This window comes from Lactuca virosa, chromosome 1, assembly GCF_052849685.1.
Source record: "Lactuca virosa cultivar CGN04683 chromosome 1, Lactuca_virosa_CGN04683_v6, whole genome shotgun sequence".
NCBI classification, from domain to species: Eukaryota; Viridiplantae; Streptophyta; class Magnoliopsida; order Asterales; family Asteraceae; genus Lactuca; species Lactuca virosa.
Genome location: NC_136426.1, coordinates 13,824,264 through 13,837,494, shown reverse-complemented (window position 1 = coordinate 13,837,494; position 13,231 = coordinate 13,824,264). Strand labels below are relative to the sequence as shown.

Sequence of the window (13,231 nt, the reverse complement as noted above, 5' to 3'; positions counted from 1 at the left end):
GTCCTTTTTTTTAAACTCGAGTCACTTGTCCCATCCAAATACCGATAAAAGTCCATCCAAATCCAACAAAAATCCACCATTCTTAGTTTTTTGTACTTATTTGGTTCATATTTTAATCTTCATTACCATTTTGGTCCAAAAAAACTAAAAATATTCCTTAGTCGTTTTCACGTTTTCTATATACATGTTTTTAGAGATTATTTATTTAACAAAATTGCTTATAATTCTTCCTTTAAAATTAATTTTATTTGGAAAATTACATAAAAAAAAAACCAAAGCAAACAAAAAAAAAACAAAAAACAAAAAACAAAAAAACAAATATTTTATGTATTTGTTTTTATCTCTTTTTAATTACACATAAAACAAGCAAAAGATAAACAATAGTTGATTATTTCATACAAAAGTTATAAACTTTAAAGTAAATTACATAAATGGTCTTTATATGTGTATGATTATTTCACTTCCAGCCTAGCTTTTTTTAACTATGACAACCTCGGGTTCTATTTTTTAAAATAGATTGTCTCTAATCATATAAAATGATTAAACAGTACTTAGCTTCTTTAAGTAAATTTAATTAAACAATTATTAAATGTTGTCCCTGCTACCACCCCACCCCATCCAAGTGATTATTTATTTAACAAAATTGCTTATAATTATTCCTTTAAAATTAATTTTATTTGGAAAATTACTTAAAAAAATTGAAAAAAATATTATATCTTCGTTTCTATCTCTTTTTAAATACACATAAAACAAAGCAAAGACGAACAACCAATAGTTGTGATAGGTTGTTGATAAATAGTAAAAAAAAATGAATTTGGTTGATTATATATGTAAATAATAGAAAAATATTCTTTTAAAGAAAAAAAACAAATTATGATTATTTTTGCTTGTACATGTAAATGGTGGATAAAATGTATTATCTAATAAATAATTATTATGAGATTTTAACATTTTGATCAAAATTTCATACAGACCGAAAAGAAAATTTATATTTGTTAGAGTGACCCATTGGCAACTAAACTTTTAGTCGGTTGTCATACTTGAACTAAAAGAAATGAAGAATGTCTTCGAAACCCATGACATGTTTGCTCCACCAAACCTTTAGTCGCCCCTTTTCTTTTATTTTTTGTTTATAACTCTTTTTAGATAAACATCATTTTGTAATTAATTTCGTTTTATTTTTATTAAAAAAATAAACAAATACACTAAAATACATATAATACTTTTGTCTATAAATAGAGACCAATTTTGATATTTTTTAAGAGTTTTTTTAATATTTTTTTATATTGTCTATATAATCTTAAAAATAGTAAAGAAAATGAGTCATAAATTGAAAAAAAAACATAATATTTAGTTTGTATAATATAATAACTTAATTATAAATAATATAGATGTTTAGTTTGGGTTGGGTTGCTAATGGGTGTAAAAATTTAGATTTAGTTGGGTTGTGTATGTGGAAGAGATGAAAATTATTTTTTTAATGGATAGTTGGGTTGGTTTTGGTTGTGAATGAGAGTAGTCTTAAAGTGACAACGGATTCTATTTTCAGTTGTATATGTAAATGATAGGTTGTGATATATTTTGTTGAAAGAAAACAATTTATCATACCGCTATTTCATGTCTTTTGGTTGCAAAATTATAATTTTATTATTTCATCTATTTTACCGAACGATTACATTTTATCCCCTCCCATTAAAAATAGAAAGGTTGTGATTGTTTATAAGATTGTTATTTAATCGTGTTTTCGATTGTGTAATAAAAGTCTAAACCAAAAGTCAGTTATACTCGTTTGTTACAAAATCGAATCATAACTTTCGTTAGTGTGATTTGGTGTGATTGAGATCTTGTTGAGTAGGTATTGTCCAACAACTAAAGGGCTTCTAGCCTAGCGGTATCAGATGTTACCTTCTCTCCTTGTGGTTGAGGGTGCAAGTCGTGGACATAGATGGAATTAAGAAGTAGATTAGATTTGTCGTTCAAAAAAATATTGTCTGATATGGTACGGTTAATAGTGTAGTTTGAAGCCTATTGAGAGTTTTTCATATATAAATTCAATTGTTTATCCTTTTACTTCCATTCCGTTTGTTGCTTATTACACATTTCTGATCGTCTATCTCCTCACATGGAAATTTATTGTTCAAGCATAAATTTTATATATGAAATCATGATAAAAAAACAATATTATTATTGCCATGGTTAGGTTTATTGCCCGATCATATATATTAAAATAAAGTTGATTTACTTATATCATTTTTTTAAACTATGGTCATCTATGATTCAATTCCACCTAGATACTAGTACGAGCCCCAAACCTAACAAAAATCCGCACATCCTGGTTTTTGGTACATATTTGATTCAAGTTTTAATCGAGATCATTCGAGTTCGTTACAAAACTATATTATGACTTTCTTTTGTGCAATTAGGTTTGATTGAGATCATGTTGAGTAAATGTTGTTCAACATGGTACGGCTATAGTGCAGTTTGATACCTATGGAGAGTTTTTCAGACATTAACTAAGTCGTTTATCCTTTGACTTCCGCTCCATTTGTTCCTTATATTGCATATTTTTTACCGTCTATCTCCTTACATGCAAATTTATTGTTCTGAACTAAAAAAATCATAAAATTTATATATGATATCATGATAATAAAATAAAGCTTATTTACATGTCATTTTTCTTAAACTCGAGTCATCTCTAGATACCTAAAAGTCCACCTAAATCCAACAAAAATCCACCCTTCTCAATTTTTTTGTACTTATTTGGTTCATGCTTTAATCTTCATTATCATTTTGGTCCAAAAAAAATTAACAATATTCTTCAGTTTTTTTCTCATTTTCTATAAACATTATTTTAGAGATTATTTATTTAACAAGATTTCTTTTAATTCTTCCCTTAAAGTTAATTTTATTTGGAGAATTACATTAAAAAAGTTTTTATAAAAAAATGCATGTATTTTCATCTCATCTTTTTAAATAAACATTCATAAAACAAAACAAGGAAGAACCAATAGTTGATTATTTCACACAAAAGCTATAAACTTTAAAGTAAATAACATAAATATTCTTTATATTTGTATGACTATTTCACATCAGGCCCACTTTTTTTTTTTTTTAATTATGAGAGCCTCGAGTTCTATTTTGTAAAATAAATTATCTCTAACCACATAAAATGACGGGGAAAATACAAATCTAACCAAAATCCTTAATTACTTATCAAAAATAACCAAAAAAAAACCACTGTTTCGTGTTTTGTATAAAAAAAAATCATTTTTAGGATACAGTGATAGAGATGGCTTTTGTGCCGGTCAATCTGTATCCCATTCTTCAGGTATAGTTTTCTTTGATCACAGATCGACAGTCCTTTCTCCCCCTTTTGTCATAAGGCGTGGTCTGACTCTGAACCATTCCTGTGTTTAGGTCCCTACTAAGCATAATTCGTAAACTATGCAATGGCTATTTGAAGACTTTTTAAAAAGTTTCGCAAAGCAAAAAAAAATTGAAAACGACCTTACGAGGTAACGCTGAGTTAAACCAAAACCGTAGGTTTTTTAAAACCTACGGTTTTCCTCTCAAAACCTATGGTTTTCCTTTTTTGTTTAATTAAAACCCCCAAAACAGTAGATTTATAAAAATAAAAAAAATAATTAAAAAAAAACGTATTTTTTCACCCAAAACCGTAGCTACGGTTTGGGAAACCGTAGGTTTCGAGAGGCAACCGTATGTTTTAAAAAACCTACGGTTTTGTATCCTAAAAATGAATTTTTTTTTTAATACAAAACACGAAACAGTAGACGAATATCGAAACCTACGGTTTCGTAGGCTATATTTGGACATTTACTAATTTTTGGCTATAAATTGCTAATGACTTCCTTAATTTGGCTAAATTAGTAATTGCCCCTAAAATGACTAAACAGTACCTAGCTTTTTAAGTAAATTTAATTAAATAATTATTAAATGTTGTCCTTACTACCACCCCACCCCATCCAAGTGGTACAAGATATATTTTTTTTTAATACAAACCACCTGGTCAAGCAATGTTATAGAAACTTAAACAAAATACATCACAAGTAATTAGTCTACGTTTTTCTTTCCAAAGTACGAGGTAGTCAAATATAAAAATAACATTTCGACTGCACACAAATCCCTTTTATCTAAATAAAACAAACATAAACATGCTTTTTACCCAAAAAGCTTGCTATACGCTGTCAAGTCACTTGTTAGACCTTGCTATATGCTCAGCAGCTCAGGTCACTTGTTAGACAATTGAGTCTTTGCTCCTTTGTAACCTTACTGTTACATTTCTCTTCTCCCTACGCTCAAAATCAAATGTAGCTTAGCAGATGGTATTTTATATAAAGCAATATACTATATTACTATTACTACCATTGAATTATTTATTATATAGCATCCTACTTTTTCTTTTACAAAATTTTTTTAAAATCAACCTAATTGTAGCAATGTCATCCAGATATAAAGCATCGGTACCATAATTGGATATAGAGCATTCAAAGTATATGCCCAAACAAAAAAAAATGAAAGCAGAAATCATGTACCTGTATCTTGTTGCTTCATTTCATCACCCGAGTTGTCACTGGAACCAAAATCTACTTCTTCGTCAAAGTTTGGGGCTCCAAAAATCTCACTTTTTGGATCCTCACTGGGACCTGGAGATTGTGTTGTAGTACCTTGCCTATTGTCTACCATTACAATCATAAGAAAGAATGTTTCCATAAGTCTTTTATAATCAAAGACAATTTTTTTACTAAAGACATAAAAAAGGGTAATTCTATACCTTCACCCATAAAAAAAGACCTGTATTTTAAGCCAGAAGCATCATGGTGACTTGTTCCTGCTACTTCACTCGGCAAGTCATGTTGTTTAATTTCATCCATTTGGTCGTTACTCGAATTGTCACCAGGATAATAATCTACTTCATCATCATCAAAATACTTATGAGCAAAATCTTGAAAGTTCATATCACTTTTTTCATCCTCATCATGACCTTGGTTCTGTGTTGGAGTGCCTTGCTTTTCATCTATTAAAAAGTTGCAAGAAAGAATTAAGTCATGTATTTCAAAAATCAAATTGAACAAATGAGATCATACCTTCATGAATTGTAATTGTAGTCTGGTGGTGACTGTGGTGTACATAACTGACTTGAGTTGTGGAAGGTGTTGCAAACAAAGTTCTCAAAGATAAATCTGGATTTTGTGTCGCATTCCCTTTAAAACAATATCACAAGAAAGAATGAGCCAAAAGTCTCTAAAACCAAACTAATTGATCAAAAAGTGAAAAACCTGCACTACCTTCATCAGGAAGGGCAAATCTTTGAGTTGTGGCTGGTGTTTTAGGAAACACTTTATGAGATGAGTATGGATTTTCAGTTGCATTGTGTTCCATGTCATCTATAAAACGATAACATATGAAATTAGGAGCCCCAAGTCTTTTAAAATCAAATTAATAGGTGAGGAACTTGCACTACCTTCGCTGGGAAGATCAAATCTGACTGCACTCTGCTCACGCTCTTTTACATGGCTGACTCGAGTTGTGGATTGTGTTGCAAAAAACGTTCTCAGAGACAAATCTTGATTTTGTGTTGTGGCAGGTGTTGCAGATGACAATTTCAGAGATGATTCTTGACTTAGTGTTGCATGGCCTTTTGTGTCATCTACAGAACAGGATTTAAAAAAAAAAGGGAATAAGCCAAAAGTCTCTTTAATGCATATTACTCAATCAGCAGGTGAACAAAATGAACTACCTTCAGCAGGAAGGGTAAACTTGGTTGTATTCTCCTGAAGATGCTTGCTATGACTGACTTGAGTTGTAGCAGGTGTATTCATTGGCACTTTGATAGATGAATTTGGACCTTGTGTTGTATTGGTGTATTCATTGACACTCTGCTGATTGTCTTCAACACAACTGACTCGAGTTATGGCAGGTGTTGCAAACAAGGCTTCCAGAGACACGTCTGAACTTTGTGTTGTGTTACTTTCTGCGTCATCTATAAAAAACATAAAAAAGAACTTAGTCAGTAGTCTTAAAAATTCAATTTATCTGATCAAAGAGGTGAAGAACTTGCACTACCTTCAGCTTGAAGACTTTCCTGATGATCTTCTACATGTCTGACTCGGGTTGTGGCAGGTGTTGTAAATAACGCATTCAGAGACAACGCTGGATTTGGTGTTGCATTCTCATCTATAAAATGATATCATAATAAAAAAACAAGTCAACATTCTGTAGAATTCAAATTATTCAATCAAAAAAATGAAGAACTCCCACTACCTTTATCAGGCAGGGCAAGACTGACAGAATTTTCCTGAGGGTCATTCAAATGACTGATTTGAGTAGTGGCAGGTGTTGCAAATAACATTTTCAGAGAAGAATAATCTACAAATAATAACAAAAGAAAGAACGAGTCAAAAGGTTTTTAAAATTCTAATTATTTGATCAATAGGTAAGGAGCTCATACTACCTTGTACATTACTGATTTGAGTTGTGGCTGGTGTTTTGAATAAAGCTCTCAGAGTCGAATCTGGATTTTGTGTTGCATTGTGCTCTGTGTCGTCTATAAAATGATATCATGATAAATAAACAAGTCAACAGTCTGTTAAATTCAAATTATTCAATCAAAAAAATGAAATACTCCCACTACCTTTATCAGGCAAGGCAACACTGACAGAATTTTCCTGAGGGTCATTCACACGACTGATTCGAGTGGTGGCAGGCGTTGCAAATAACGTTTTCAAAAAGGAAACATCTATAAATGATATCAAAAGAAAGAATGAGTCAAAAGCCTTTTTTAAATTCCAATTATTTGATCATTAGACGAAGTACCTTGTACATGACTGATTTGAGTTGTAGGTGTTGTTTTAAATAAAGCTTCTAGAGACGAACCAGGATTTTGTGTTGCATTATGCTCCGTGTCATCTATAAATGGATATCATAAGAAAGCGGGAGTCCAAAGTCTTTAAAAGTAAAACTAACTGGTGAAGAACTTGCACTACCTTCAATGGGAACAGCAAATCTGACTGTATTCTGCTCAGGTTCTTTTTCATAACTGACACGAGTTGTGGTTGGAGTTGTAAGCGATGCTTTCAAAGATGAACATGGAATGTTTGTTGCATTATTTTCTGTGTCATCTATTAAATGATATCATATAAAACGAATTCAGTGTCAAGAATCTTTTGGCATCAAATTATTTAATCAATAGTTGAAGAACTTGGCACTGCACTACCTTCCTCAGTGAGGTCAAATCTAACTGTACTCTGCTGACGGTTTTCTCGTAATGTGGCTGGTGTTGTAAATAAAGATTTCAGAGAAAGATCTGGATATGGTGTTGCTTTGCCTTCTATGCCATCTATAAAATTGTCAAAGCAAACAACGAGTCATAAATCTTTAAACTTCAAAATTGGATCAATAGATGAATTTGCACCACCTTCAGCAGGAAGGGCAGATCTGACCACACTTTGCTGACACTCTGCTGCATGACTGACTTGAGTTGTGGCTGGTGTTTTTAATAACTCTTTTAGAGATGAATCTACACTTGCAAAAATACAGCAATCAGCTTTCTTTTCTGAAGATTTTGAAAAATAGGCACATAACAATCTTGGTTGACAGTTTAGTAACTGAACTAACCAGACCAGTTGAAGAGCCCAACAGTTGCACCTCCAATTGCAGGAGTAGAAGCTTCATCTATGGCAGAAGTTTGGAATTCTGAAACTTGGTCATCTGTTGATCAACAAGCATAAAGTGATCATAAAGAAACAAATTAATATTTTATACATATCTGATATCACAACAAGAGTAAAATCACAAGAATCCACCTTTCATGCTTTGACCTACTACATCAACACTTTCATTTGTTGAAACTGGTTTCTGAAAGTCATCTGTTCCATGACTATAATTCCCCAAATCTTCTGCAAAAGTTTTTACTTCATTTGCTAAGAAAACATTAAAGGATTCTAAATCCATCAAAATTGAAAAACAATATAATCAAACTACCTTGCTCGTTTCTTTCTTCTTCCTTAGAGGAAGTTACTGGATACGATACCAAATCATCAACAGGAGCTGACAACAAAAAAAAAAATTAACCGAGTCAATGATAGCATAAAGAGCAAAAGGTTGACAAACCATCAACGTGTGAAAGGTCTTACATTCTTCTTCTGTAATCGGACTTTCATAAGATCCAATATCTCCAGGAAGTTGATTTGTAGCCAACCCATCAATAGTAGCTGCAAAAAAAATAATTAAAATTGAAATCAATAAAGGATTAAAATCATGTAAAGAACACTATGAAATGTTTTATGGTCTCACATTCTTCTTTTGTATACACAACTGGCAAGCTTTCTTCAATGGCTGGGTTCTCTTGAGCTGAATAATATTCCCTCAACTTGTGACCATCCATCTGTTTTTCTTTATCAACTAATGTGGGGTTTTTTGGTGCCTCTTTGCTTGTTGACGCATCAACAGTATCACATGGAACTTCATCAACAGCAAGACTCAAGGATGGCTCTGGTTTTTGGTCAGGGGACTTGGTTAAGTCTTCAGGCAACTCGGGCACATCTTCATTATGAGATGGCTCTGGTCCTTGGTCAGAAGAACTGGTAAAAACTTCAGGCAGAATGGGCTCTTTTTCATTCTGAGCTGGCTCTGGTTCATCTTTCCCAACATCCTGGTCTTCCATGCCAAAACTATAAGGCCTTGTTAGTTGTTCCTGTTCAGTATCTCCATCCTGGTCATTTGTGTTTGATTCATGTTTCCTGACATTGTCAACACCTTCAACTTCATCATCAGATTGACCCAAAATAGGGATCTCTTGAACATCATTACCAGTAGAAGACACTATATCAGATTCCAACTCCTTTGCAGGCTCATTGTGTGCAATTAAACTTTCTGTAACTGTTACAGGCTTGTAATCAGCTTCAACTACATTAAACTTATCTTCAGGCTCACTGTGTGTGGTCAAACTTTCTGGAACAGTAACTTTTTCATCTTTAAGATCATTTTCCTCCATGCCAAGACCCTGAAGCTTATCATCACCAGACTCCTGAATAATATCTCTGTTAGGTTCAAGAACATCTCCTTCCACTACAAGATCCATCTCCTGAGCATCAACTATATTTTCAACATCTTCACGTTTCTGATTGCTAGGCTTCTCATCTTCTTCATTATCAGGATCATCCTCATCTTTTTTAGCACAAGCTTGATAATCTGCAATAACCTGATTCACACCTTCGACTATTGATGGCTCTACCAAAGCTTCAACCTCTTTTGAATTGCCTGCAAGTTAATAAAATAAAATTATATTCAAATCACTCACCTTACAGACTAATAAAACAAAGCAAACAGTATTTATTTACCATTAAAGTCCGACTGTTCTAGGAAAATATTATCACTTTTTTGTACTTCAACCGTCTTCACAGCAGAAACAGATGGTTCTTCAACCCTCGCATCATTTTCCAGCCCCTCTGATGTGGATTCTGATATTGTCAATTCCAATTCTTTTTCAGAAACTTCTGGAACCACAGAGTTTTCTGAATTTACTGCTACCTGAACTTCAGCTTCCACAACTATCTCTGAACTGACATGAACTTCCTGATTCTGATTAAGTACATGAGATCCATCTGAAAGTGCATCAATGGTTGGCAACTCCAACGATTCTAAAGCTGATAAATTGCTTGATTCATCTACTATCGGAGCATGAGTTTCGTTGGAAACTTCAGTTGGAACTGCTATAGAATCATCTGAACTAGGCTCAGCTACTGCATCTTCAGGTGAGGCATTAAGAGCATCATCAAAAGTTAGACTTTGATGAGCTGACTCACTTGGCTGCTCCTTTTCATCAACCTTGATTCCACTGCGTGTAAATCGACCTGAAGTTTTACGCGAGGAGAAACGAGCTACTCCAGTATTTTGCTCTTTAATGGTTGACTGACCTGGCTCCTTTCTATCACTTCTTATTACACCACGTGTAAACCGTCTACCAGATTCAACAATGGCGGGAGTTTGCTCAGTCTCCATAACTTTATCATCTAATCCAAGATTTGCCATCTTTAAAATCGGTGTCTCCATTGAAATGGATTTTTCAACATGGTCCTCTGAATCGCTTTGTTTTATTTCACTCAATTTTGCCTTCTTTTTAGACCTATTATCTTCGCTCATCACAACACTCTCTTGCTCTTTTTTTGCAACAGATTCTTTACGTGTAGAAACAGGCTCAGGCTTAACAATCTGATCTTCAACAATAAGGTCTCCACTTCGTTTCCTAGAATTTTTACTCTCAGAACCACTAGCAACTGCTTTCATTTCTTTTTTAGAAGCATCTTTTGATTGCTTTTTTGCAACAGACTTACAAATAGGAGATTCACGCTTCTCAGTTTCTTTTACTATTTCTTTCTTTCCAACAGGAGGTTTTTTGTTTCCTTTCCCCTGAGCTTTTTGCACAACTGATTTTCGCCTGGTGTCCTTTTTAGGAATGTTCACAGGTTCTTCAAGAGGAAGAATCACTTCAGTTACTTTAGGCTGCATGACAGATTTTCTTCGATTTACATTCCTTCTACCTGCAGGCTCTGGTTCCTCAAGTTGTTGAACCTCAGCTTTGCTTTCAGAAGATTTCTTTGCAAGAGGAGCTTTGGACTTTGTAACTTTCTTTTCATTAACAGATTCCACTTTGCTTACATCTTGATCCACAACTATAGGCGCTTCAACTGTTGCCTTGTTTCTCCTTGATTGCCTTGTACCCTTGTCAGCATTATTTTGAGTTTCAGAAACTTCAGCAATTCTCTCTTCGCTTATTTTCTTTGATCTCCCACGCCCCAATTTCTCACCTTTATCTTCATTGCTTGTGTTATGGCTCAGATCAGCAACAATGGTGTCCCTTCTAGTTCTTTTCTTCTCTATTGGAGGATTAGCAACCTCACTATCATCCCTTCTGGTTCTTTTCTTTTCAGCTGGAGGATTAGCAACCAAACTATCAGTGTTTAGAGTTTGTCCTCTAGACCTTGTAGCTCTAACTGGAACATCCTTAACCTCCTTAGAGAGCTCAACTTTTGCCTCATCTTTTTCTGTTTGTCTACCATGTTTTTTCTTAACTTGAGGACTCAATTCAGGTTCCTTGATGTCTTCTGTCACAGTCTGTGCCTTTGACCGTGTAACTCTAGCACGAACAACAACGGTTTCTTTAACTGGTTCACTTTCCTTTTCAACATCTTTAACTTCTTTTTTGCTTTGCTTACTTTTTTCAAGTTGAGCATCGCCTTTTCCCACTGTGTTCGCCTTTGATCTGGTGACTTTGCCAAGATTGCCTTCAGTTTCTTGAACTTCCTCACTTTCCTTTTGTACATCTTTTACAGCCCTTCTACCTTGCTTCCTTCCATCAGTTGATACAACATCAACCTTTTCCAGTATATGAGCCCTAGACCTAGTAACCTTAACAGGAATTTGTACATCATCATCAGTGGCATTATTAACATCATCAACAGCAGGTTCATCGACCTTCTTCGCCACAGATCTAGTTCTACCTTTGATCCCTGTAACCACAAGCTCTATAGCCTTCTGTTTTTTTCCAGATCGTTCATACTCAACTTCTGGACTAAACCTAACTTTCTTTGCTTGCCTTCTTGACACTGCAGATTCACTATCATCTATGGCTTCAACCGAGCTCTTTATACAAGCCCGTTGTTGTGTTCCAGGTTTTTGCTTTTCCTGCTTTACCTGAATACAATATTGTTGAGTAAAATATCAGAAAAAGTAACTATTAACATGTAATAATGACAATTTGGTATACAGTAACATAGGCATGAATATACACATATAAACAGCAATCCCAAAGTTGAAGCCAGGGAGATTCAAACTTGGATCAACTCCAATTTGGAAAGTTTCATACCAAATGATCACCACTAGGCCACCTAGATGGCAACTATTATTACCTACATCCATTTAATAATATGACACCTTTATTTTCTATGTTTAATTACTCTCCTGAGCAAACTTAGCAAAATACACTATTTGAGCTAGGACCATACTAAATGATAAGTATTGTGATAATGTGAAAACGATATTGGAACATCAGACAAAAATAATCAAAAGTTTTGACAAGAATACTCTTTTTTCTCAAAGTACCAACTACATGCTATAAACTTCTATTATTAGCATTTATTTTAGAAATAGCAATGTTTGGAGAAATGATGGAAGACTCACCTTCCCAATCCTCATAAAGCCAAGGAATTTTTAGTATAAAAAAATAAACATATTTTAGAAGTGATCTCAAAGTTCAACGTAGTTATTAACCTCTACTTCGAAGATTAATTTAGTGAATAAACCAAATTGAAGAGCCAATAATTTAGGCCACAAATTCAAATTTAAATCTTGTTACTTAAACCGGGTGAACACCTACCAAAACATGAAAAAAGATAGCACAAGGAAATGAAAATTTACATTGAGCAGCTGAGAAAGTTTATCAATCAACACGGAGTTGGCAGAATTCGCAGGAATTTTGTGTTCCTTGCATAGCGCTTGAAGTTCCGTCCTTTTCATATCATGAAAATCCATCTCTATAAAAAATAAAAAATAACTAAGTCTGTATGCAACAAAAACAAGTTCAAATCTGGAAGTGCAAAAAACAAAACAATAACCACAAAAATGCATCAAATCAAACCAAAAACACAAAAAAAAAAAACGACTTATTGCGGTAAACGAATCTATATAACAAACAACAAATAGTACCTGAGTTGGAGATTGAGTACTGTTTCAATTAATTAACTCTAAACCTGGAAGACGCATAGATTTAGACGATAGATAAAGATAGATCTGTAAATTGAAATTTTGAAAAAACTGAATTTAGGGTTCCCGCTCTTGAGAAAGGAAAGGGGGGAGAATTTATTTTCAGATGTGTTAGTGATTGTTGTATGCGTTCATCGGTTTTTTAACCAGAGAGGAGCGCGTGGGTATTTCTACCGTCATGGTAACCGACACGCGCTGTTTGTTGACCGTCACTGGCCAGGGGAGTATGGCTGTAAGCTTTTTCTATTTTCAAACGGTGTTATCCATTTTGGCTCAAGTAATTGAGTGTTGATTACGGCAAATTAAAAATAGATGGACGTGTGGAACGTATTTCTACAAGTCGAAATCAAATCATAAAATAGATTATGACAAATATAAGAAAAATATATCCTTTTTTTAAATAAAAGAAACTTAAATAATAATAATAATACATTACTCTTATTTTTTTCTA

General features: G+C 33.5%; 1 protein-coding gene across 1 annotated transcript; it reads right to left on the bottom strand.

Moving 5' to 3' along the window:
- Window positions 1–4,057: 4,057 nt before the first annotated feature.
- LOC145132790 (uncharacterized) lies at window positions 4,058–12,982 on the bottom strand. The gene is made up of 23 exons (XM_079067698.1): window positions 12,724–12,982; window positions 12,436–12,551; window positions 9,360–11,712; window positions 8,314–9,279; window positions 8,154–8,231; window positions 8,002–8,067; window positions 7,824–7,916; window positions 7,636–7,728; window positions 7,436–7,537; window positions 7,235–7,357; window positions 7,005–7,139; window positions 6,835–6,927; window positions 6,653–6,757; window positions 6,473–6,565; window positions 6,283–6,387; window positions 6,085–6,195; window positions 5,759–6,001; window positions 5,483–5,668; window positions 5,307–5,405; window positions 5,106–5,222; window positions 4,793–5,035; window positions 4,554–4,697; window positions 4,058–4,310 (listed from the first exon to the last, which is right to left on the bottom strand). The coding sequence occupies exons 2-23, from the start codon at window positions 12,547–12,549 to the stop codon at window positions 4,294–4,296; spliced, it is 5,679 nt and encodes a 1,892-aa protein (XP_078923824.1). The 5' UTR covers window positions 12,550–12,551; window positions 12,724–12,982; the 3' UTR covers window positions 4,058–4,293.
- Between the last annotated feature and the right edge of the window lie 249 nt (window positions 12,983–13,231).